Raw genomic sequence first — 23,561 nt, 5'->3', positions numbered from 1 at the left:
AAAGGCGCTCTCAGCTGCTTTCCCTCCCCGGGGGAAAGTCAAATGCGGCTCTTGAGGATTCATTACAGAAAGTTTCCGGCTTCCTCTGAAGCACGGTCACAATAATCTGTTGGTTGGAAGCAAAAAACCTAATTCCTATTGAGAAATATGGTGAAAAGCTTTCAGCGAAAAAGGGTATTGGCCAGGGGAACAGCTCGCTCCAGGTGACACCGATGCCGGCCCAGCACTCCTACAGTCACAAGCACAATGAACTGTTCCTTCCGTTCCTCCACATAAACCCTGAGCGACACGCAAACACGTAAGAAGGCAAAAAACCCCTCCAGGGCTCACGAAACATGACACAGTGCCGCACAAGCTCCTTTCCCTGGGGAAGGTGGAAGGAAACAAGCATGTGACAGTTACTCATCGTATTGCTTAAGGCAAGGCTGGGAGGCACCGGGATGCTGCAGCAATACACAGCGCAAAGCTACGGAGCGAGGAATTGACTGACAGCAGTTTCCCGGCCCGTATGATGCAGGAGTCAGACCAGGTGAGGACGTGAGCTACGCTCTACCGTGATTCCAGGGCTGCCTCGTTCCCTCAGCTCCGAGGTCTCGTCTGGTATGCGATGATAAGATGAGGGGACACCTGAATTCTGGTTTGACCAGCTCGATGTGCTAAGGACACACCTTCAGCCCTGCTTGCACTTGTCCCCTGCCCGGGGAGCGTATCCCAAGACGTGGGACCTGTGTGGCCCGTGACCACGCAAAGCAGCGTCGGCAGCCGGCTCTCCAAAGCGCACGCTGGCCGAGGCAGACCCGGCAGAAAGCAAAGCAGCACTCAAAACCACGGGGTAGCCGTACGGCACCACGGCTCTGTTCTTTGCTCATCCCGACTTCATGCACAGCACCAATATTTATATATGAAAAATGACTGTGATTTCAGCAAAAACAAACTGCCCCCTCATTCCATTAATAAATCCGGTTTCACTGCCAAAACATTTTAATTTCCACTTCTTCAGCCTTGCTTTGTCTTCATTGTCTCTATTTTTACTGCGTTTTGTGACAGACAGCTTGATTCTGGCAAACAAAAGTTTGCCATTACAGTAAATCCGTCTGCAGTATGGCCAGCAAAATATTAGCAGTAGAGGAGCCTTTCCTTTTTTTTTTTTCAATAATTCTGCTAATGAAAATCACTGCCTGCAATTTATAGATGCCCTGTCTGTACTGGGGGAGGAACGGAAAGCAGGACTTGCCGCTCTCTTTGCAGAAGGCTGTACAGCCAGGCCTGGAGCGACGCAGCCTGGACAAGAGACGGGTCTCCGGCCGTCGCCAACACAACTTGCTCACGGACAGCGGAGATGCGGGGCTCCTAACGCTCGCGTAGAGCTGGCGAAAATGCCGCCTCTTCCCGTTTCTGCCAAATTCCTCAGGGGAACGAGTCCCGTTCCTTCAGCAGTGCCGGGGCTGGAAGGTCCCCGTGGGCAGGGGGGGCCCCTTCCGTGCAGGGACCGCCAGCCGCTGTTGCTCTCCCGCCGCTCCGGAGCCGTGCTCTGCCCGCATTCGGCGGCGCGGTGCTGGAGGGCGGGTGCCGGTGGGTGCCGGTGCCCGGTGCCCGTTCCCCGGAGGAGGCTCCGCTACGGAACCTCCCCCCCCCCCCCGGCTCGCCTCCGGGGAGGGACGCCCCGAAGGGGCGGTGGAGCGGGGGAGAGGTGTGTGTGTGTGTGTGGTGTGGGGGGGAGGCGGCTCCCGGGGCCGCGGCCGGCGGGAGGCGGCCGGGGGCGGCCGTGGCGGCGCGGCCCTGCCCAGCGCCGGCTCCGCGCCTGGTTGGTGCCGTCGGGGCCGGGGGCGCGGCCAGGCCGGGGCCCGTCCCGGTAAAGCGGCGGCGCGGTCTGCGCGGCCCCGCACCATGGAGGGGCACCTGGCGCGCTGCAAGATCGTGGTGGTGGGGGACACGCAGTGCGGCAAGACGGCGCTGCTCCACGTCTTCGCCAAGGACTGCTACCCCGAGGTGCGGCGGCGGCGGCGGGCGGTGGGCGGGCTGGGCTCGGCTCGGCCGGGCCGGGCTGGGCTGGGCTGGGCTGGGCTGGGCTGCGCTCACCTCTGCTCTCCCCTCCGTGTGTCCGTGTCCCCCCGTCCCCCCCCCCCCAGAACTACGTGCCCACCGTCTTCGAGAACTACACGGCCAGTTTCGAGATCGACAAGCAGCGCACCGAGCTCAACATGTGGGACACCTCAGGTGGGTCGGGGGCTGAGCGGGGGGCGGTGGGAGCGGGCTCGTCCATCCGGCCGAGGGTCTCTCCCTCCCCGGAGCCCCGGGACCGGAGCAGGGGGTTGCCGCTGCCCCCCCCCCCCCCCCCTTCGCTGCTCTCCCCCGGGGGCTCCAGCAGCCCGCCAGCTTGCCCGGGGGGATCGCGGGCAGCTCCCCCGGGCAGCCCCACCGCCGCTCCGGGGTGAATTTTCCAGGTCTGGGCTCTCGTCCTGCAGCCTGCCTGGTGCAGTCTCCAGGTACGGCTCTGCGCTGCCTTTGGGTGCTGCATTCGCCTTAGAGCGGCTCCATCCGTGCCCGTGCGGGGATGCAGCCGGGAAAGGACTTAACCCAGCTCTGGGGTGCGAGGTGAGGCCGGGGAGGAACGGGGAGGAGGCAAGGCACGGCTTGAGAAGGGAGACCTCACCTTGGAGAGGAATGCGCTGTGGGAATGCGCTGTCCTTTCATCACTGCGACAGAGCGTCTGGGCTTCTTTGGGTGGTGGTATTTTTTTTTTTTTTTTTGTGTGTGGCGGTGTTTTGTTTTGATTTGGTTTTGCCTCTTTGTGTCCTCAGTTGTTATTCTGCATGAAGCCGTAGGCACAGCTGTCCCAGCCCACCGAGACCCTTCCCAAACTTCGTGCTGTCTTTCTGTGGGGGTGCGAGTTGCAAGTGAAGTTCTTGATGCAGAGCTCATAAAAAATATTAGCATCCAGCGAAGGTCATGCGCACCTTTTAATTTACCTCTGACGACCTTTTCGGACTGCTGCATGCACATGGTGCAGCTGAATGCTGTGATCTGTCGGTGTACGTACATCACAGCCTTGCTGATGCTCTTTCCCTGTAATTTTTGGAGTCCGTATCACAAATGAAGGTCCTGTCGGTGTCCAAGAGCAATAGTAAATTAAAATGCGACCTAGGACTTTCTTTGCTCTCGTATACTCAAATTCCTTGCTGTAATTTTACATTCATCACATTACAGCTGTAGGATCAGCACAGCTCTACCTAGAGTAGTGGCTTTACTGAGTCTTGGACTACCTCTAATGTGTAAAATGTGTTTGTTGATTCTGCTCTGGAGCTTCCTGACCCAGGACACCTTGCTTTTGCTGCTTTTTATTCCCTGAGACAAAAAGGGGTCTTTTGCTTTGCCTGCACGAAGCGTGCCGTGAGCTGCAAGGATGCTGGCTCTTAGGGCAGCTCTTGGTGCTGGAGCCGTGGATGAAGCGTCGGCTCTCAGCGTTAGACTGGGAGCTGTGCTTGAAGCACAGAATGGTGGCTATGATGTGGAAGTCATTGCACGGTGGACGGTGCTGGGCTGGCGTGTCTGCGTGAAGTCCCTCAGATGTGGTAACTGCGATGCCATCCTGGTCGACCCAGGGGCCTTCCCTGCAGAGGGTTCCCTGGAGCTGCTCCGACGGGGTGAGTCTGCATCGGGGTGCGCCGGGAGTGAGGGGTGGCCGACTGCGCGTGTCACCGGGGCACGCTTGTGCGTACGCCCGCGGGTTGACCACCCCTGTGGCTGTGGGGGTTTCCAAACCGTGGACTTCTGCAGCCTGCGAAAGGGACTGGGTGGGGTATCTTTGTTAGGCGCTGAATGGCTTTCCTCCGAGTGTCTGTATTTGACATGAAAAACCATCTTTTGAGGGGGCAGCAGCACGTTGGATGCATTTTCTGCTTTCTAGGAATTCTGGCGAATGTTTGGCTTCTATCTTACAAATGTTAAAAGAAAAGGATGTGATAAAAAGTCTTTAAAGCTGTATATATGGATCCAATACCTGCATCTGATGCTGTCATACATTCATTTTTACTCTTTTCAACAAAAGATATAAGTTTGCCTAACATTTATCTCTACAGCCGAGAGAAAATGGACTCTGATTCTTTCTCCCTTCTCCGTATGAAAAATGTAAGACCTTTTTAACGGCTTTGTCGTAGATAGAGTTTGCTAGATAGTTTTCCAGATAAATTCCCTTCTGCTGCAGTTTTGATTTGAAATACACAGGAGCTAGTTCTTCAGGAAAGAGTCCTGCAAAGCAATACACAGCAATTTTCCCTGGTAATCAAACTGGTATTTTTAGCTGTAGACTGCAAGCTGCTGTTGAATTTCCAGTACCCTTCGGAGACATTTGTAAACAGGAGCTTTGATAAAAGCAGTTTTGCACAATAGCGAATTGAGCCAGCTGAGCTGAAGGGATTGAGTGGCTAATTGCCCTCCTCATGCAGAATGACAGGCACTGGGGTGCACTTTCCCTGGTCTCTGTGCTACCTCCCGTCTCTTTTAAGCAGCTTCGCATACAGGGACTTATTGTTCATGATAAATTCCATCCCAGCAAGAGTGAGAAGGGAGGTGCTGGGAAACTGCTCCCCTGCTCCTGTCAGGATGGCCTTTTATATTTAAACACTTGCCATCTCTTAGATAAGTAATTGGAACTGAAGGTCTCCTCCAGAAATCAGAAGATTTCTGGGCAGAGGAGCTGACTATTGATTTTTTTTTTTAATTTTTTTTTTTTAATCTCACCCACCGTAGTTAGTTGTGAAAGTGGTCAGAGACTCTGGAAGCTGTGCAGGGTCAGCTGAGCATCATCCAGCAATGATCCAGGTGTTGGGGCAAGAGCAGTCTCCCTGGAAAACTCCCTTTATTGCAACCGAGTGTGGTCACAGCCTACCTGGCTGCTCAGAAGTGTGATAATCTCGGTACAAACCAGGATGTTGTCTGCTCCCTGGGGCTTGTAGTACCAGCTGATGTAAGTGTGTTGGAAAATGCAGCCTTTCAGGCTGAATTTGCCCCTCCTGCTAAGTGGCAAACGCAGGCGATGACATTAGCAGCTGGCAGGCAGGCAGTAAATCTAGTTAGAGAAATATTGCCATAGGGTGGACAGAAGTGATGGAGAACTGAATGGCTCCCAAATTGTATCGGGACCTCGGATTTCCTTTAAATGCCTTTTAACCCTTTGTTCATTGATTAGTTTTTCTGAGGCTGGAGAGTTTCCAGCACTAAGAATCCTTCATGAGGATGAAATCTGTGCTGCTCAGACAGGGCAAATGCAAGGACTCCGCACCGTCTGAAGTGCCTTAGGTCTGGGTACCTACCAGGGAGAAAAGTGAACCAACTTGGAGCTTGAACCCTTGTCCATCATGTGCAGGTGCTGGTTTCATTTCGTGTTTGTTTCTGTTTTCGTCTCACCCTCCCCGGGCACACTGAGAGTGAAATTGCTTCAGGTGCCATTTTACAGCACAGCAGGGGTGTCCCATCCCTCCTGTCCCACTGAAAGCCTGTGCTACGTGCCCTTTTCTAAAGCCTCCATTAAAATGCAGTTTGACATCTTTGTGTGTGAGGGGAGGGGTGCGGAGCCTGCCTGCCATACGGGGTGGCCAGGGCTCTGGCTCTGGGGAGCTGCTGTGCCCTGGGCACCTCTGCTCCTGAGCCGTACGGAGGACGTGGTGCTCTGCTGCTCGTTGTGCTCCCATTCTGGCAAATTCTTTCTTTGCTGCCTGTTGGCTGAACACGCTCGGCACAGAAACAACTCCTCTGCACGGTGCCGGTATCTCATGGCGGGGGGGGGGGAAACTCCTGTTCGACGGGATGCCTGGTGGCTTGGGAGTGCTGTTCCCAAAGGGCTGGGTGCCTCCCAGACCTGCAGTGCCGGTGCCCCAGATCCATCAGGAAAAGCTTTCTTCCTTGTGGCCAGATGGAGGAGGAAGGGTGGATGGTTTTGTGATTACTAGCAATGCTTTGCGAAGAGTAGGAGAGTTTCATTTCCATGCTTCAGAGGTGTGAAAGGGAGTGCAATTACCACTAGGCGTGCACCGGGCAGGTCGGTTTCCCTCAGCGATGCAATAGTTGTGTTCCCCGTGGGATCAGGGAGTGTCCGTGGGTCTGCACCGCTCTGGAAGCTCTCGCGCCTGGAGCGGAGCTGCTGCGGTGCTCAGCAGGTCTCCGGCAGCGAGAGCGCTCAATGCCGGCTGACCTTCTTCCCAGGGACTGGCTCTTGGTGCTTTCCCACAGTGACTCGGGCATTGCCGGCGGACCCACTGCCCACAACTCCGGACTGGCCCAATGCTCGTCCCGCACCAGCGGCCCCGCAAAGCCCCTTCCCCGGCGCTGGGTACTGGCAGGAGGAGGGACGGGCTCAGGCAAGGCTGCTGCCCGATGCCTCGGCAAGGCCAGGGTGCTACAGCGTCAGTGCTGGCAGGTCTGAGGCTTTGCCCCGTAGCTGGGGGGGTTTTTTGTTTTGTTACCGGTAATAACGAGGAGGAAGCTCCCCTGTGCATGGCCGCCTGGGCTCGGTTCTTTGCTTTGGGTTCGCACCCCGCACCCAGGAGACTCTGCTTGTCTTCTGCCTGTAGTGATGTGACCTGAGGCCATTTATCTGCTCGGTGCATCTTTTGCTGGTGCAGATCCCGGTGTGAAGCAGAGCTGCTCGTTTCTGGTAGGGGCATCTGTGCCAGTGGCGCAGGGGGAGGCCCAGGCCTGGCATTGGGCCTTGCACACGATCGCTGCTGTCTTGGAAAGATCCTGGAGAGGATTCTTCTGTCCTTTGTGGACCAGCAGGATGCACTGCTGCTGAGAGCCGCAGCGTCTGCCGTAACCTGGACATTGCAGAGATCAGCGGCCACGTGTTCAGCAGCGGCACTTTACCCCCCCAGTGCGCTGCAGCTCGCAATGGGAGTTGCACGGCTGACAGTCCTTCGCCGGGGCGTCTGTCCCTTAAGCAGATGTGCTTTCAAGACAAGAATAACACTGTGAGTTGCAAATCCCCCTCCGCCTCCCTCTTTGCCTGTACTCAGCAAACAGCCTGCCTTGGTATGGCCCATGTGGGAACCTACGGGCTGCGATAACGGATCCTTCTTTGGGGGAACTGCCGAGGAATGTTGATGAGATTAGAGCGCTGAAAGGGGCCGAGTTTCGCGACAGCATCTCCATGGATGCTGAGGCTGGCTGTGCCCGGATTCCCAGTGTGCGGCTCTGGGATTGCCATGGCTGCCTCTTCCAAAGTGCAAGGGCAAGTTCTCTCTTGGGAAGAGTTCAATGCCACTTGCACTCTGAGGCAGAGAAAAAATGTGGAGCTGCCCTTTCCATACCAAAATAGCTCCTCCCATGCTCCCTGTTGAGGCTGGGAGCCTGAAACCAGCATACTTGTGTTCTGCCTCAACACAAATACGTAGTTAAGCCTAAAAATATGTGCAGCTGGGTCACATTCTCAGGCAGGTCAGTAACCGGTCGGACTGAAGTTTAAAGAGTTGCAGCAGAAACAGCAGCAGAAATGCTTATGCTGGAGTGGGTGGAGGATGGACCTGAGAAGACAGGACATGACAGGACAGGACAGTCCCCGGGAGGATCGTCTCGCTGGGCTGGGCGTGCTGTGGGGGTGCTGCGATGCTGCGTGGCTCGGGGACGGAGGGTTCTTCTCCTGCACGTCCCTGCAGCAAGGGCAGCGTGCCCTGTGGCAGCACCCGTCCTTTCTCCCCTACAGAGCGGGGAGGTTCAGCCTCTGCGGGACTGTGGGGTGTCCTGGGAGTCACGGTGGGGGTGCTGAGGAACGGTGCCATTAGTGACAACCGGCTGACCTTGTTGCCTGCTGCGACCTCTTAGGGAAGGAAGGGCTTTCTGTGGGGTGGGTCTGTTCCCCGCGCCGATGCAGACCCCTTTCCCACAGCACGGAGCTGATCTCCTCTCTCCTGTGGGCAAGGACAGCACCGCTCTGCTCTCCCTGCTTCTTCTGGCTGCTCTGTGGCACCTCCTGATGCCACTTTAACGCCGCTTTAACGCACGTTTGGGGCAAGCGGAAAGCTCCTTATCCAGGCGGTCACATAAAGAGACCTGCAGAAACTCCCTGGAGCGGGGCAGTCACACCCCGTCCCCTGCCTGTCATGGCTTGCCTTTCTAACAGCCCTCACCCAGCGTGGTGCCAAGGACACCCCTCTCGCCCCACCGAACAGTGCCGGGGTGTTTTGGGACGGCTGTTGGGGACGGAGAGCTCTGAAGAAGCCAGTTGGCGTGCACCCCGAGCCCGTGTGTGCAGTGAGGGCACGGATGGAGCTTTCCTTTTGCCCCAGAAGCTGAAGATAAAAATCTCTGCTCGATTAAACTTCACAAGCGTACAGGCCCAGCCACCCTCTGGGGATAAACCTTATCTGGTAGCTGAGCAGTCAGGGAGGGATCTGCTGCTTATGCACGGCAAACCTGAAATGTGCAACATTGCATAAAGATAATTGCGTTCGTTCAGCCCTCGGACGTGTTCCCCAAAGCCAGAGCGCGTGCTGGCTGTGCTGTGGGAACCTGTTGCCACTCCTAGTCCTTGTCGTACCCCGTTGAAAGGATGACAGGCGGGTTGTGGCGATGCCAGCTGCCCTTGTGACATGGCGAGAGTGCCAGGAAGGGACTTCTGGCTCCCATTTACCTCCCTTGTCAGCTGCCACAGGCGTGATTTCCAGCGTGCTTGTGAGAAGCCTGGGCGAGCTCCTCAGGCTGCCTCTGCAGCCCCAGCCCAGACACTCGGCGATGCTCGCCCGGAGGTGCCAGCGGGGACTTCTACAAGAAGCTTCCAGAGCTTCCACCCGATTGCCAGAGTGAGGTTTGCATCTGAGCAAGCTCCTCTGAACCTCTGTGAGCTGCATGTGTGAGATGGGGCACAGGATCTGGGTAAGGCAGAAGCACCTTGTGCCTTGCCTGAGCTGGGGATTCCTCTGCCGGTAAATCCAGCGGAACAGCCTCCTCCTGAGTGACAGGTTTCCAGTAATAAGAGCTGGAGAGGGGCCCAGAAATGCCACCTCAGCCCCTGCAAATACCGTTCCCTTCATCCTGATCATGTCTGTCCTGAAGGTATGCCAGCTGGGCTGTTCAGTAATTTACTCATTTTTGTACGTGCATCATAAGAATTAGGAGCAGAGGTTAATTGTCCGAGCTGATTAGCTGTTGTTTCAGTCACGCACTTTCCAGACGATCGCTTGTTCCATGTCACGGAACAGTTTCCTCCTTTCCTACACTTCAGGGGTTTGCAATGATGTTGCACAAGCAAGAGAAACGTCGTGGTCCAGCCTAAGAGAAGCTTGTAGAAGTCCCGGGGCCGATGGCCATGCCGTGTTCGATGTCCCTTGGAGGGCTGGAGTAGGGGTCGTTGCAGTAGTGGCCGGCAGTTCCCTCCGCTGCTTTCTGTCTCCTTCCAGCTTTGGTGGGATGCCTCGTCTCTCCTTGTTTTGCCCGCTTTCTGGCAGGCAGGGCATTGTGTCATTTCAAGACATCTCTCTGACGCTGACCTAGCTGCCTGTCAGGTTCGGAGAGTTGGGGCCCTCCCCACCGTGAGGTTCTGTCATACCCTAACTTCTGAAGAACAAATTCTGACCTTCACTTGGGTAAAACCTTCCTGAGGCCTTGCCTGTAAGGATGGTGGGATCTCCTTTAGGGGCAACGCCTGCCACCGGCGGGGTTTCGGTGGGAAGATGCAGGGGATGTGCTGGTAAAAGCTCTGCCCCTTGGGTTGTGGTGGAGGTGGCCTCTCAGAGAGAGTCCGCCGCCGGCTTTGCCTGGCTGGGCTGTAGCTGTGGGCAGAGCCAGGGAACCCCGAGCAGCACGGGGCACCTCGGTGCTGGCACGGGTAGCGTACGTGTTTGTGTCAGCCTGGCGTTTCACACGTGGACAGCCAGGTCTTTGCTGCGGGGTGGAACTTGGCACGATGGCGGCTCTGCTTGACCCTATGTCGCCAGGTCTGCTTTGCTCTTACTGCCACTCACTTTAATCTCCAACGTCACTAATTGCTGCTTCTTTCGTAATTGTGACCCTGGAATTGTTGGGTCTGGGCTTCAGAGCGCGGTACTGCCAGAGTCCGTCGCTACTGGTGTCTCCGAGTCTGTCCCCAGTGCTTTAATTCCTGTCTCTGCCACTTGTCACTCTTCTGGGCTGGACTCTAATGAGCGCTGTATTAATGTCCGAAACATGGTTTTTGTATCAGTGGGATATGCATTATCCTCCCCTTCCAGACAATAATCAGCCAGGCAGGGGCAGGGATCCTTAACCTGTCTCTGAGCCCCAGCTGAGCGGGGACCTGCAGGGTGCTCAGGAATATTGCTGCAGTTTATCAATCTTCAAACAACAACAAAAAAATTCTCTGATTTTCTTTCGGGAGAGAGGGTCTGATTTCACACTGGGAGGATGAAGCTGGTCTCTGAACTCGTGATGGTTCAGATCCTTGTCTCCCCGATGTGCAGCTATTGCAGTTTGGGAGGCTGCAATGGCTAATTTCCTGATCTCCTCTTTATAAAACCCATCAGCGCTAACGATACGGGGAATGAGGAGGGCATTGGCATATTCCGGTCTGTTGTATGCCAGGCACACTGAACTATTGCTCTTCAAACATTGCCTTCTGCCTTTATAAAGGCAACTAAAATCAAGGCAGGGACCCGTGTCTGCAGAGTTTACCACGCTCGTGGTTCCTCCAAAGTGACAGATTGTCTTTGAGAAGCCCTTTGTTGTGGAGACGCCTGTTCCTGGGCTCTGAGAGCCAGCTCCCGGGCTCCAGCCTTGCAGGAGATCTCTTGGGGTGTCGTGTTGAGCAGGATGCACCTGCAGAAACCCCAGGGAGACCAACGCTGGAGCTGTGCCGCGGGCCACGCGGGAGGTGGAGGTGGCCGTGGGCTCGGTGGCTGCAGTGAACACGGGTGACGTGTTTTGTGAGCGCAGGCGGCTTCATCCTCGCAAACGGAGACCCGAGCCTGTTGCGTGCGCAGTCGGGGAGCTCCTCTGCCAGGTCCGTGATCTGCTCGTTCCCAGAGGTGCTGGCTGGGCCGTTGTGTGGCCGAGCTGAGTTGAGTCAAAGGACCACGGAAGAAAAATTTCCTTCCTAGTCTGTCCCCAGTAGGATAAAGGGGCTGGGCATGACCTTTGGGGCTGTTTAACTGCTGCCCTTCAGTGTTCCCTGAGGCTGAATTCCTCATCGCCCTCCACCGTAAACTCTGCCATTGTTTCTCTGGGCTGATTTCCCCTTTTCTAGCAGCAGGAAATATTTTAGGGTGACTCCGTGCCCTCTTGTTGCATCTGCCGAGGAAATGGCAGCTCCGGAGTGTCCTGGATGTCTCAGAAAACCAGCCGAGATTTTTGCGGGCTCACCATGGGGACCGGCCTCGCCTCTGCTCGGGGTGTCTGGGACAGCTGCCACTTCTGGCCTTTCATTCAGGGCCAGGTTTTCAATCCAGCATTTTTATGCTTTCCCCTTGGTGGGCCCTGGGAGGAGACAATAGCCGGGCTGTAGCAGGGGATGCCGTGCCTTTCTCATGCAAATGGTTGCCTGCACTGGGAGAGCCCCTTCAAAGCAGCACCCTGAGGAGCTGGGTGAGGGGCAGGGGTGGGGGGCACCCAGCTGGCACGGCCAGAAGCTGCCTGGGCTGTCGCCGTCCCCTTCCTCGGCCGCCGCTTTCTGCACCGCTGCAGTCCGATCCAGGAGCAGTCGGGTGGGTTGTTCCCTGCCCAGCACGTCTGTGAATTGTACAGAGATTTCGTTTTAAGGTGTGCTATAAATAAAATATACTATTGTTATTATTAACACCTTCATCATCATCTGCCCTGGCAGAAGAACGACTAATCATGAAAGCCGTTACATTCCCTGGCACCTCATGTAATATTAATCGGGTCTGCAACGCTCACGTGGGGGAAGCGTGCGGCGATTGAAGGCGAGCGTCCTGCTCCCACGCCAGACCTCTGCTGCAGCCGGGCGGAGGAATCCCTGCCTGGCCTGGGGAGGAAGGAAGGGGGCTCAGAGCCATGCCTCTGCACAAAGGGCCTTTGCCTCTAGTAAGCAGTTGCTCAGATAAATTTATCTGCAACAAAAGGCAACTCGGAGCTGTGAATTCAGCTCCAGAACCCCCTGCTTAACCTCGGGAAATGCTGAGCGCCTGTGCTGGTAACGCAGCAGCTCCGAAGGGTTTGAGCCCCCGTTTTGGGAAGCGCTGGAGGGCCGTGCGGCTTGTGAAGCTCGGTGAAGGGTGATTTGGACCCAGGGGATAGTGTCCTCGTGTCTGATGCTGGCTGAGAGGTGGTACGGGCTTCTTGCCGCGCACGGGGAGAGGATGCTGAGACAGCTGCACCTTGGTCCTGCTTTGATAGCTTTGTCCTCCGGACCAAGGCTTGGCTGAACTGCTGGTGGGATTTGTCTAGCAGAGAGACATCCTCTGTAGTCTCTAAAGGCTGCTGCTCCTCTGCTGCGCGGGGAGGTAACCCGAAGCTCTTCGGGCTTTTCGATGCAGCACTCGGGAAAGCTGGGATGAATTTCTGCTTCATTCTGTGAAGGATGTTCTTGGCCGTCCCTGCAGAAAGCAGCATGTGCTGCAGCGTTGCTGGCTCTGTGGGGAGAGTTTACAGCGAGCCCTCCGAGACAAGTGCGATGCTGAAAAATTTAGGTCTTGGCAGCGTTCGTCTCTGTTTCAAGCCAGAGCTGGCTGGGGTTGCGGGAGCCCCTTGCAGAGCAGCTCATGGCTCTGCATGCGTGTTTGCTCTCCTGGTTTGTAATGTGCTATTGTTGGACGGAGGGTGCCCACGTGAGGAGGCTCATTATCTCTCAGAACAGCTAATAAGGAACAAATGAAGATGAACGCTATGTTGGTATAGGTGAAACAGCACATTTCAGTCCCCTGCCTGAGAGCAGCATCTCTGAGTCTCAGTGCCGGGCATTTCGAGGGGCTGCCAGCTGATGAGGCAGAGGAGCTGCTCATGGCTCTATCCGCCTCTGAATTTCAGACAACAACCGCATGGATTTTATTTTTAAGCTGCTTTTTGGCTTGCTCCAATTTTCTCTCTATAATCATGAACAGATGCGCATAGGTCCTGTTTCTTGCAAACCTGGGTGCCAAGTGGGAGAACGACTCAGGCAGTAAAGGGAGGCTGGAGCTGCAGACACACAAGCCTTGGGGGGGTGCGTGTGCGTGTGGGGAGTGTGTGTGTTCGGAAGTGCCAGACACCGGGTCTCTGGGGTGTCTTGCTGGAGGATCTGAAAGGTGTTGAGTGCTCAGAATCAATAAAATTGAAGACCTGGAGTTGAGGGAACTGAGGTTTTTGTGTTTTGGAGGGTTTTTTTTTTAATTATCGTACTCGATGAAAAAGTAATAGATGCAAAAACTGGATTAATAATCCCCCAAACAGAATTTCCTGATTCAGTTGAGACCTCTCCAAATAAAAGTGGAGATTACCTAAGTCTGGAGGCTAGCAGGTCTCCTGCTCTGCTGGGCAGCACTGACCATCGGTCTCCATCAGTCTCCTGCGGTGGGGCAGAGACTTCTGCTGCCGAGACCACGAGCGCTGGCTGTTACCTGCTGCCAGAGCAGCTGGTGAGTTGAACTACCAGTGAAGGTTCCAGCGGCTGCTCCTGCGCTTAGTCGGAGCAGAACGTTAATGAATACGAAGGCAATTTTGATGTCATTAAGAAAATGACGTTCCTGACCTAGTGCATCCCTTCCCTCAGCAGCTCCCACCAGCACGGGGGTCTTTCCTTCCGTGGTCCCAGGTGGTGAGAGCACCGTTCTGGGCACCGGGGTGGGGACGGTGGTGGTTCTGCGGGATAACCGAGGGGCCGTGCTCCGCTGCGCGCCGGCGCTGCAGGCTCTCCGCCGAGGAGCTGGCTGGCTGCTGGAGGGGAGCAGCAGGTTGCTATGATACAGTTTGCTGTGGCAATGTCTGTGCTGAACGGAGCCAAAACCACCTCTACAAAAGGAGCATTCCTGGGCTGGGAGGGGGCAGATTTATCTGCAGCGTTTATGTAAAGCTGCGGAGCTGCAGGGAGAGGATGTGTGTGGGAACGCTTTCCCCCAGCGTGTGCTGGCAGCCCCTGTCCGGAGGCAGATACCCTTATGTGCATGGGGGAGATGGCATGGCTCGGCTAAAGGACCCGGCAAATCCAAGCGTGCAGATCAGTGCTGGATCTCACGTCTCATCCGGTAAACCAGGCACGAGACTGAAAACTCAGTTCAAAGGGGAGCTTGGCACTGCTGAGCTTGGTGCCGCCTTCGAAAGCGGCCTCGTCCTCAGCGGGAACTGGGTCACCTTGGTGCTGCAGGAGCGTGGGAGGGAGCGGTTCACTGGTGCCAGCTCTGCCAGTCGTGAACTGAAGCAGCCTGAGCCTGAAGCGAGGTCAGAAATCTCCACGCCTGCGACGCAGAGTCGCCCTGGCTCCCTGTGCACCAGCCTGTCCCCAGAGCTGGCCGAGGCACCGCAGGGGCCGGACCCTTTCCATGCAGGGAACGTGACTTTCCCTCTGGGAAGAGGGCTGGGCTCTGCAGAGATCAGAGTCTGGTTTTTCTGTGTTAGATCCCGACTGCTTCTCTTTGCAGGGACAGAGACCTGGGCTGCGGCTTCTCTCCCGGATGGGAGCAGGGGGTGCAGGTGCCTTTGCTCCTGTGGGCTGGCAGCAGCATGGCTGGCTGTAAAAGCCGGAGATACCTGTAGCCGATTTTGCTGTGAATCTGTGCGTGGAACCCCAGGGTGCCCGCCCCAGGCTCCACGAGAGCGGTGGGGGCCGCGTGGGCACGGCTGGGGCTCTGTTGGTTGGAGCGTGCCCTGAGCGCTGCGCTGGGGAGGTCCCAGCGGTGGCTGCTGTTGGTATCTTGCCGTGAGTTGGTGTCAAGGGGAGAGCGGGTGGCCAGTCTCTGGAGCCGGGCAGGGTTTGGGAAGACAAAATCTCAGCCCTCAGCCTGCCCCGCGTGGGCTCTGGGCAGAGGAAGGAGCAGTCGTGGCCAGGTCTGCTCTCCTGGCTGGATCTTGCAGAGGGATGTGGGGTGTTTGCAGAGCCGTGCCGGAGGGGCTGCGCCCCGCTCTGTGCTGTACAGCGGTTGTGAGCCCCCACGGAGCCAAGAGCCAGGGTCAGAGCCCCTGCGGAGAATCAGCCCATTCTCCTCTCACGCTTATCCCAGGCAGATTCCCATCCTGCCGGAAACATAAGCCACCATCATCCATAATTCATCAGGTGCTGAACTTTATCAAGGAGCCACCTGACACCCGGGCTGGGTGCTCCACCCTCCTCCCGGGGTGGGAAAGTGCCGGTCTGGGTGTCCTGAGGGGCCACGGCAGGAAGCACATCCGTCCGGTTTCCTCGGCCTCGGGGTGGGCGATCCTTCTTTTGGAGGAGGCAGATTCAACAAGGACTCTGGTGTCTCTGCTTCCCCTTTTCATAAATAAACATCTGCTTCTCATCCCTCCAGGAAGTTTAAGCCATTGCAAAGCCAAATATAAAACCGAAACAGTGTCTTTAAGTAGCAATGAGCTGATCGCTCCGTTACTGTTTACTGAGGCATCTACAATTGCAGACAGAATGCGCTTCAAATAAAAACATTATGGGACAATGACTTTAATGCCTGAAATTTGCATCGAAGGTGTGTGTGCGCGCATGTGTGTGTGTGGCAGAAGCTGCGCAGGATTCAGGCTGGGCTCTCTGCCTGCTCGCTGAGAAATCCTGCAGAATACAGAACCATCCCCTCCAATTTATAGCTTGCTCACTAAATCCTGCCACATCTTTTACGAACCAAAAAGAACCCGTTTGCCTTTTTCCAGCAGAAATCCAGAGCAAAAGGCAATGCTTTTTTTTAACTTGTCTTAAATTCTCACAATCTATGTGAGCAAGCTCTCCTGTATAAAGATAGCAAGAGAAGGATACGAAATAGCAGCAGCGTTCCCCGTCTTCTCTCAGGCACACCTTTCCACCGTTGGCGATAGAGCAACTACACGACAAGTAGTAGGATACGTATGCGAGTGGTGGAGAGGGATGTGCTGCTCTACGGAACCACAGCCCTTCCAAGCTTCCTTTTCTGCAGCGAGCCAGCACGCCCCGGCAGCACAGCTCCGCTGCCTCTTACTCGCCAGATGCTTCCTAGGAGGGAGAGGGAAGCAAAACTTGCATTTATTTTCCACTCTGCAAAGGGATAAATGTAAGAGCACAAGGGCAAAACCTCTGACTTCAACACCTAAACAAAGGGACCAAATCCTCTGCGAACCGAACTGCTGAACCTAATGGTGTCTGGTCAGAAATTTGGGTCAACAGCCTTTACCTCTGACAGAGCAGTTTGCATCCTGTGGAGATGTCTCCAGATCCTACTGGAATTAAAGATCTCTCTGCCTGGCAGAGGGCTGGGGGTCCTGGCCTGCCCGTTCGGGTAACAGGCAGTTGGTGGGATGAGACCTTCTGCTCACCGCTCTTCCTCCCGCTCCTCTCTGCAGGCTCAGCGTATTACGATAACGTTCGTCCCTTGGCCTACCCGGACTCGGATGCTGTGCTCATCTGCTTTGACATCAGCCGCCCGGAGACCTTGGACAGTGTGCTCAAGAAGGTGAGTGCCCGGCGTGCCTTCTGGCCGGCGAGGTGGGTCCTCTGCAGCAGCACGTGGAGCCACCCTGGGGTCCCTGCTCCCCGAGACTGTCATCAGGGCTAAAAACTCTGGCTCCGTGGCCAAGCCTTGGCTGGAGTTTTTGTGCTGAGATGAGGACGGTTGGCTGCTGCTGATCCCTACGTGTTTTGTGCAGAAAGCAAGATATTTCCATTTGAAAGGAGCCCAGTGAATGGTGTAGCTCATGGTAGCTTGCAGCATGTGTGTGTGGGGGTGTCGGTGTGTATGCACACATACAAATGTGGGGACAGAGAGAAATGTAGGGCATCTGTTCTGTTTTTCATGAAGGCCTTGGAAAGCGTTGTGCATCTCTTGTTAGCATAACCACCAGTGAGTGTGCTACGGATTACTTGCCGCAGTTGAGAAATGGCCCCTGGTGCCTGTTTCCATGAAAGCAGAGAGCTCAGCTTTTTGGCCGTCCCCTCAGTTCAGCATCTGCACAGTCAGACAGACAGCAACCAGTTCCCTATAGCCTGAACAACAAGAATAATGAGCTGTGGCACTGAATTTCAAGTCCGTGAATGAATAAAATGAAATGGCACCATGCCACTGGACTGGACGCGGGGCCCTGAACACCGTCTGCCCTGGCAGAGCTGACTGTCTCCATGCTCTGCATTAACAGCCCAGAGTTTTCTACCTGCAGGTTAGCGCCTTTCAGCAAAGCTAGACGTTTCCAGCTGGCAGGTCTGACAGGTCCCGGAGAGCCCCACGGGGCCGGGGATCCGCTGCGGAGCACCGCAGGCTGGCTTCGCAGCACGTCCCTGCCTGCCACGCTTGGGAGGAGTAGGTGGCAGGGAGAGGTTCCCATGCGAGGCTTTCCTCTGAGATGGCATGAAGTCCAGCAGCTCAGGACGCTGCTTAGGGGAGAGGGTAAATGGCATCCTGGCCGCTTGCATCCCTCGGTCCTGCCCGTTCCCGGCTTCCCTCCGTGAGATGCAGGGAGCTCTCACCGCTGCGCAGCAAAGTTGCAGAGAGCTCGCTGGCGGCTGCATCCTGTCCCAGAAGCGAGTCTTGGCTGACATCTCGTTTGTGAAGCTCTCTGAGACACCGAGGCGTGAAAAGCACTACAGAATGGTGATTCCTGGTGCTGTTTGCCCCAGCGAGCCCCAGGCTGCCAGGGCTGGACTGGCCACTGTCTGAACAAGTCGCATTGTACCGACTGCCCTCTTGGCCTCTCCGCATTTTGCCCAACGTTGTGCTGAAGCAAGTGCCTCTTACTCAGCTTCTGGGAGGGCTGAGAAGCGGGTCTGTGTCTCAGAAGTGTCCTGGTGAGGGGACAAAGACCCTTCAGATAACTTGGTCAATGGCTCAGTGTTCGTTTCCAAAGCGGGTCCCGGGTACCAAGTGTGCTGGGTGGAGGGAGGCGTGTTTCGTGGGGACTGAAAGAATTCACTGCTCAGCTTGGGAGTCAGCAGAATAATAATGCAAGCAAATCACTTAGACCTTAATGAGATGCAAACCCATCGATAATTAGCTGGGGTTGGGATTTATTTATGTGTCTCTGCACACTCTTCATGTGAGTCCACACTGCTCAGTGCAAGGTCTTCCCTGTGCAGCCTCACAGATGCTTTGAGTACTGTTAGGCAACGTCTTTTTGATACGGTGACTTAAAATAAACCCTAAATCACAGGGGATTTCTTAAGTGCCTCTGAGTAGATGCCTTGTTTCCTTTGGTGCAGGCTTGCAGTCTATGGAGGTGAAGAAAATTCCTAAGACACCATGAAGTTGAAATGGGTTTTAGCTTTTGATATCAGGCGAATAAGGAAAATAACCTATTCAAGCCTCAGGCAAAAATGCTAATTCAGCAGAGGAAATCTTCCTTATTGCTGCCCTTCTGATGCCTGAGCTGCCTGTACAGCGTGTACGGTTGAAGGGAAGGAGCCATCTGAGGGAATGCAAACAAGCAGCTCTTCATTTCATACAAAGCAGGTTTTCACGGGGCGGTGCCTTCATTCTGTCGGGTCTCGATTGCGCAGCAAACCTTAGGCTCCCTAAGGTGTCACTCCTGTGAGCAGAGGGTCGCACCTCTCGCCGTAGACCGGGGATCCCTGAGTCATTGCAGCCATGACCTCTGCCTGCTAAGAACAGACCCTACAGCTCAATCCCTTCGAGGGTTTTCATCCTTCAGGTAAATTAGGGTGCTTGAGTTCCAGCTCCAGAAGAACTGCACCATCCTCCTATGGCGGGTGCGTCAGCCCTTGACGTTGTGTGGCTGTGGCCCCAGAAATCTCCCAGAAGCTGTGCAGCCCGGTGTGCTGCCCGGGTGCTGGGGATGCGTGTGAGTCCTTGGTGGACAAACGTCCCTGGCAGCAGGGAAGGGGGGTTCATGGTGAAGATACTTGGCCCCATCTCCTGGTGGAAAATAAGGCCTTTCCGTATTTTGCAGTTGCTTTGGCCTGATACTGGTTGAATGAAACTTGGGTGCTTCTTGGCACTTCCTTTCCCCCCCAGGTTATGGACACTGGGTTGTGGGGTGGTTTTCTTTCCTCTTCGAATCGCCTAGGGTATATGCTAATTCCAAGTGACATCTTTTGCCAGGGTTAATCTCACCTTATCATCTGCCTCCTGCTTCAGAAACACTAGATAAGTAACCAGGGTGTTGACATGCTGATGGGGCTGTACAGGTCTCCCCTGGGGGAGGTCACAGGCGATGGTTTTATTTACTGCTGTGGACACTTAGCTGCACATTGGGCATTCATTTTCGGAGCTCTGAAAGGGACCATTAGTGCGAAGAAAGTGGATGTTTGCCCTGGCCTTCTCCTCCCATTGCTTCAATTCTTTATTTCCCCGGCTGTAGCTACGCTCTGAAGGTCTTAATGTCTTTAACATGTGGCTCCCAATAATAAATAAATAATGAGTGTGCTGTGCAAAGAGCTCCCCGTGGTTCAAAAGGCCCAGTGAGGTTGACCTTTGGAGTCCCAGATGTGTGCACCAGACTGTGTGGTCGTTATTTCTCCACGGTCATACCCAGGAGCGGTCTCCCGTGGCCGAGTGCAGGGTACCGCAGCTTGGGTTTAGCAGGTTTGCAGGGTGTTTCTGGAACAAGCGAGCATAATGTTACTGGAGAGGTGCTCCGAGCATTCCCATCCTTGCCTGGGGCAGTCATTAAGGTGCCCTGATGAGCTAATCGGTCTCTGAACAGCTGTGACCCCCGTTGGGAAATGCCATCCACACCAGAGTGTACGGTCTTGGCCTCCGAAGTCTGCTTTCCAAACCCGATCCAATTCGAGCCTCGTGTTACAGTCAGAACACCGAGAGCCGGCTGTCCCCGTGTTTCCCGTCTTCAGCACGGTCTCCAGAGCTGCTCTCGGCCCGCGTCCTCACCAAGAGCCCCTGCTGACTTGGTAGCCACCATCACCCACGACCCTTCCCCTCTTCCTGAAATCTGGGCACGCAGGCTGCGGCGGGGCCAAAACCGGCCTCGGTGCTGGCACTGGGCACCGTGGGTCCCGGGCAAGAGACCTCAAAGCGGTGTTGTGGTGGCTGCCAGCAGCAGTCCTGGTTCCCTGACTGCTCCAGTCCCGAGTCCTGCGCGGAGACGAGCCAGGCCAGGGCAGCTTGGCATCGCGTGCTGATGGCCAGGAGGTGCTGGGACGCCGGGCTGCCGCAGCCGTCGTTCCTCGGTGGGAGAAGGACGTGCCGCTTGCTGGTGGGAGCAGGAGAAGCTATGGACCAGACTCGTGGGTTCTGCCGTGGCGGTGGGGCCTGGAGACGTTTGTCTGGATGGTGCTGGACGGTAGGAACGGGTGTCGTGACTCGCCTGGCCTGTCCTTCCCCCCAGTGCTGGGGGTTCTTGGACGGGGCTCTTGGCCTGGTTGGAAAGGGGCTGGGAGCGGTGAGCTGAGATCCCGCGATTGCCTTTGTTGTTCCAACCTTGACCCTTTTCCAGGCTGCCTGCTGCCAAAATTAACTTGATGCGGAGGTGCCGCTGAGCCCCTTGATGTGTCTCGTCCACCAGCAGCCCCCGAGCACCTTCTCCCTCTTGTCTCCTCTGCAGTGGCAAGGGGAAACTCAGGAGTTCTGCCCCAACGCGAAGATTGTGCTGGTCGGCTGCAAGCTGGACATGCGGACGGACTTAAACACGCTCCGGGAGCTTTCCAAGCAGCGCCTGATCCCCGTGACGCACGAGCAGGTGTGTGTTTTAGCAGCCGTCCCCGCAGGGCTCGGCGAGGTGAGGCAGGGACTTTTCTGCAGGACTACTAGTACAAGGAAGCTCAGCAGCAAATGACCCACTGTGGCCAGGTCTCGGTCTGAAGCTGGTTTGATCTTGGCTCATGGATTCTGTGCTGCTCATGCTTACGGCACTCTTTTCCCCAGCTCTGGCAGACCTTGACTTATTCCTGATGCTCCGGTGAACAGCCTCCTGGTTAGGAGCTGAAAAGTCTTTCCTCAAAGGTGGTGGAGATGCCTGATTTGACAGGTTGGACTGGCTAAAGGGGAGTGTCGTGCTTCTGCATCTCCTAGTTCAGTGCAACTCTTTCTGCTATGACTGCCTCTCCTGCTCGGGTTCTGTGTTGGGGCAACGCTGCCCGGGGTGGGGTGGGGAGGGCAAACCACAGCCGGGGCGGGGGGCTGAGGGTCTGCTGCCCGGCTGCTGTGGCCACCTGTGGACCCAGCAGTGTCTCCAGGCTGGACCGGACACCCAGTCTCTGTGGTGCAGCGTGGGGGCGGCTGCGCTCTGGGCCTGGCTCTGTGTTGTGCCGGTTCAGCGCCCGGTAGCACTGTCTGCTCGGGAGGCCACCCTCACCTCTGGTGCTCTCACAGACGTTTGCATTTATTTACAGAGGTGACGGGTAAATGTTTTAAGAGAGCCGCTCCCGGCTGTGCCACGGTGTCTGCTGCGGGCTGCCAGCACCGACAGGGCTGATGGTGACGTGGAGGGACGCTCCCTGCAGCGCGCCGGTGTCCTAACCTTCTTCCCTCTTCCTCCCGCTCTCTCTGGACCGCAGGGCAGCGCGCTGGCGCGGCAGATTGGGGCAGTGGCCTATGCAGAGTGCTCCTCCAAGGTCTCGGAGAACAGCGTACGGGATGTGTTTCACGTGACCACACTTGCCTCGGTCAACAGGGTGCACAAGAACTTGAAGCGCAGCAACTCCAAACGGGGACTGAAGCGGGCATCACAGATGTCTGGCAGGACGGACTTACTGAACGACACAGAGATCAGGAAAGACCGAGCCAAGAGCTGCTCCATCATGTGAAAAACAGGCTGTAAATAACGTGTGTGTGTTGTCCATTTTGTACAGTAACTGGCTGAGACAAGGGCATGGTGCTGGCTGCAGGAGCCAGCCCGCCTTTCCAAAGCCTTTCTCTCAGTCTCTAGGGCTGAGCAAAGGTCCCAGCTGCAAACCGGGGTGCACGAGTCACCCCCCACTGTGGAGACTTCTGGGTTGGGTGCTGCTGTGCGGATTGCTTGGGGTGAAGGAACCACTTGGCAGAGGAGTATTCAGGTGCTGGAAGGTCAGTGACTGGGTGAAACAAAGCAAAAGGGAGTGATGCCGTGCGTGTGCCACCCTCCTGTACCCGCGGCCCAGCCTCTGCGCCTGCGTGCAGCTGTACAGCACACGCAGCGCGGGGCCGTGGGCTGTGTGGGACCTGGGCTGGAGGGTGGGAGGTGGGTGGAATTGCTAGCGGCAGAGTGCGATCAGGAGAAGGTAATCTTCCAATCTTTCTTTAGAAGAGAAATTGTGTTTGAGGTAGTGCTGCCTTCAGCTAGGCTGGGCAGCAGGTCGCCATGGAAGGTGCAGGTCTGGGCCAGAGCTGGGAGGGAAGGCACCTGGGAAGGAACCTTAACCTGTCGAGACACCACGGTAGTCTACCTCCTGCGAAGAAAATAGATAGGCGGCTCTTTACACGATATTTTAGATACTTGAACTCCATTGGAAATGCAGCAGAGTGGATCTGGCTCCAAGGGAGAGGTCTATCCCAGTAGACACATCCTGAGAATTGTGGTTCCCTTCAGCAAGCAAATGCCACTCGGGAGCTTGTGTCCCGGCTGCTGACAGCCTGGTTACTCATCGGGCTGCTCCCTGCTGCGCTTCCGAGGAACATAGCTCCTGAAAAAGCAGACTGCAATAACTATCCATATCCTGCTCTCCACCCATTTCCAGCTGCAGATTGTATTGCATGGTGCTGTGTTTGGTGCAGATAACCAAAAAGATGATACGCGTATCCGCACCGTCTCCACTGTGGCGGTGGGAAGGAAGGTGCTCCCTGCCCCTCTTGCCTTGCTGTACAGCCTCCTCCCAACACCTCTCATTGCTTCTGCTGCTGCCCTCTCTGAATGCCTTTGACTACAGTGTTAGCCTTGACTTCATGTCACATAGACACTTTAAGGAAAAAAGAATCTGCTCCATTGCCAGATCCAGCTGTGTCAGTGGGCTATGGAAAACAAATAAACATGGTTGGAAAATGCATAGTGCTTGACTCTTCATTTTTAATAGTCGGATCAGGCGTCCTCTCAAAATGTCTTACTGCCTAACTTCTATTTGTGTCCTAACGTGTCTCTCTCAAAATACACTCACACATACACTTGAGTGAAAAATGCAGAGGACTGAGCTGCAAGTATTCATTTTGGAGCTGAAACACCTGCCTTGAATAACCCCTCGCTCCATCCTGAATCCTTGAATGCTGTGGAGCACTTGCAGGTTGTCTGTGCCCGATCCACCAGTCTGAGCTGCCACGAGCTGCTCCTGTCCTAACTGTGTCAGTAGCTGCAAGTGAAGACAGCTTTTGACTTAATATTTTGGGTCTACTCTCCCATCTTCAGCTGCGTCGGGAAGGCTATTTGGGGAACTGGAGCAGCTGAGTTACCAGCACAGGAAAAGCTCAAGCAACGACTGCATGCCGTTGTGCTGGGTGCGGGTTGCAAGAACATGAAAACGCAGTCTGGGAGGGAAGAAACTGGGCGAGGCGCCGTGCCAAGAACAGCCTTCAGCACCACGAAACCCTTCTCTTACTCTGCAGGCTCCCCAGAACCTTTGC

The 23,561-nt window shown here is 55.7% G+C and overlaps 1 protein-coding gene across 1 annotated transcript; it reads left to right on the top strand.

Annotated features, from left to right (window-relative positions):
- Positions 1-1,758: 1,758 nt before the first annotated feature.
- On the top strand, positions 1,759-22,993 carry RND2 (Rho family GTPase 2). The gene is made up of 5 exons (XM_075775115.1): positions 1,759-1,989; positions 2,130-2,217; positions 16,414-16,523; positions 20,578-20,712; positions 21,530-22,993. Exons 1-5 carry the CDS (start codon positions 1,888-1,890, stop codon positions 21,776-21,778), a joined length of 684 nt encoding a protein of 227 aa, XP_075631230.1. The 5' UTR covers positions 1,759-1,887; the 3' UTR covers positions 21,779-22,993.
- The last annotated feature ends 568 nt before the right edge of the window (positions 22,994-23,561 follow it).

Source organism: Balearica regulorum, chromosome 24 (assembly GCF_011004875.1).
Source record: "Balearica regulorum gibbericeps isolate bBalReg1 chromosome 24, bBalReg1.pri, whole genome shotgun sequence".
In the NCBI taxonomy this organism is placed as follows: Eukaryota; Metazoa; Chordata; class Aves; order Gruiformes; family Gruidae; genus Balearica; species Balearica regulorum.
Note: the sequence above shows the minus strand (reverse complement) of the source record. Positions and strands in the feature narration are given on the sequence as shown.

What these genes read in the sequence shown, in the direction of transcription:
- RND2 (XM_075775115.1), top strand. Translation starts at nt 1,888, where the DNA reads ATGGAGGGGCACCTGGCGCGCTGCAAGATCGTGGTGGTGGGGGACACG. An exon ending in CAACATGTGGGACACCTCAG is followed by an intron (nt 2,218 to 16,413) that starts GTGGGTCGGGGG and finishes TCCTCTCTGCAG; the next exon opens with GCTCAGCGTATTACGATAAC. An exon ending in TGGACAGTGTGCTCAAGAAG is followed by an intron (nt 16,524 to 20,577) that starts GTGAGTGCCCGG and finishes TCTCCTCTGCAG; the next exon opens with TGGCAAGGGGAAACTCAGGA.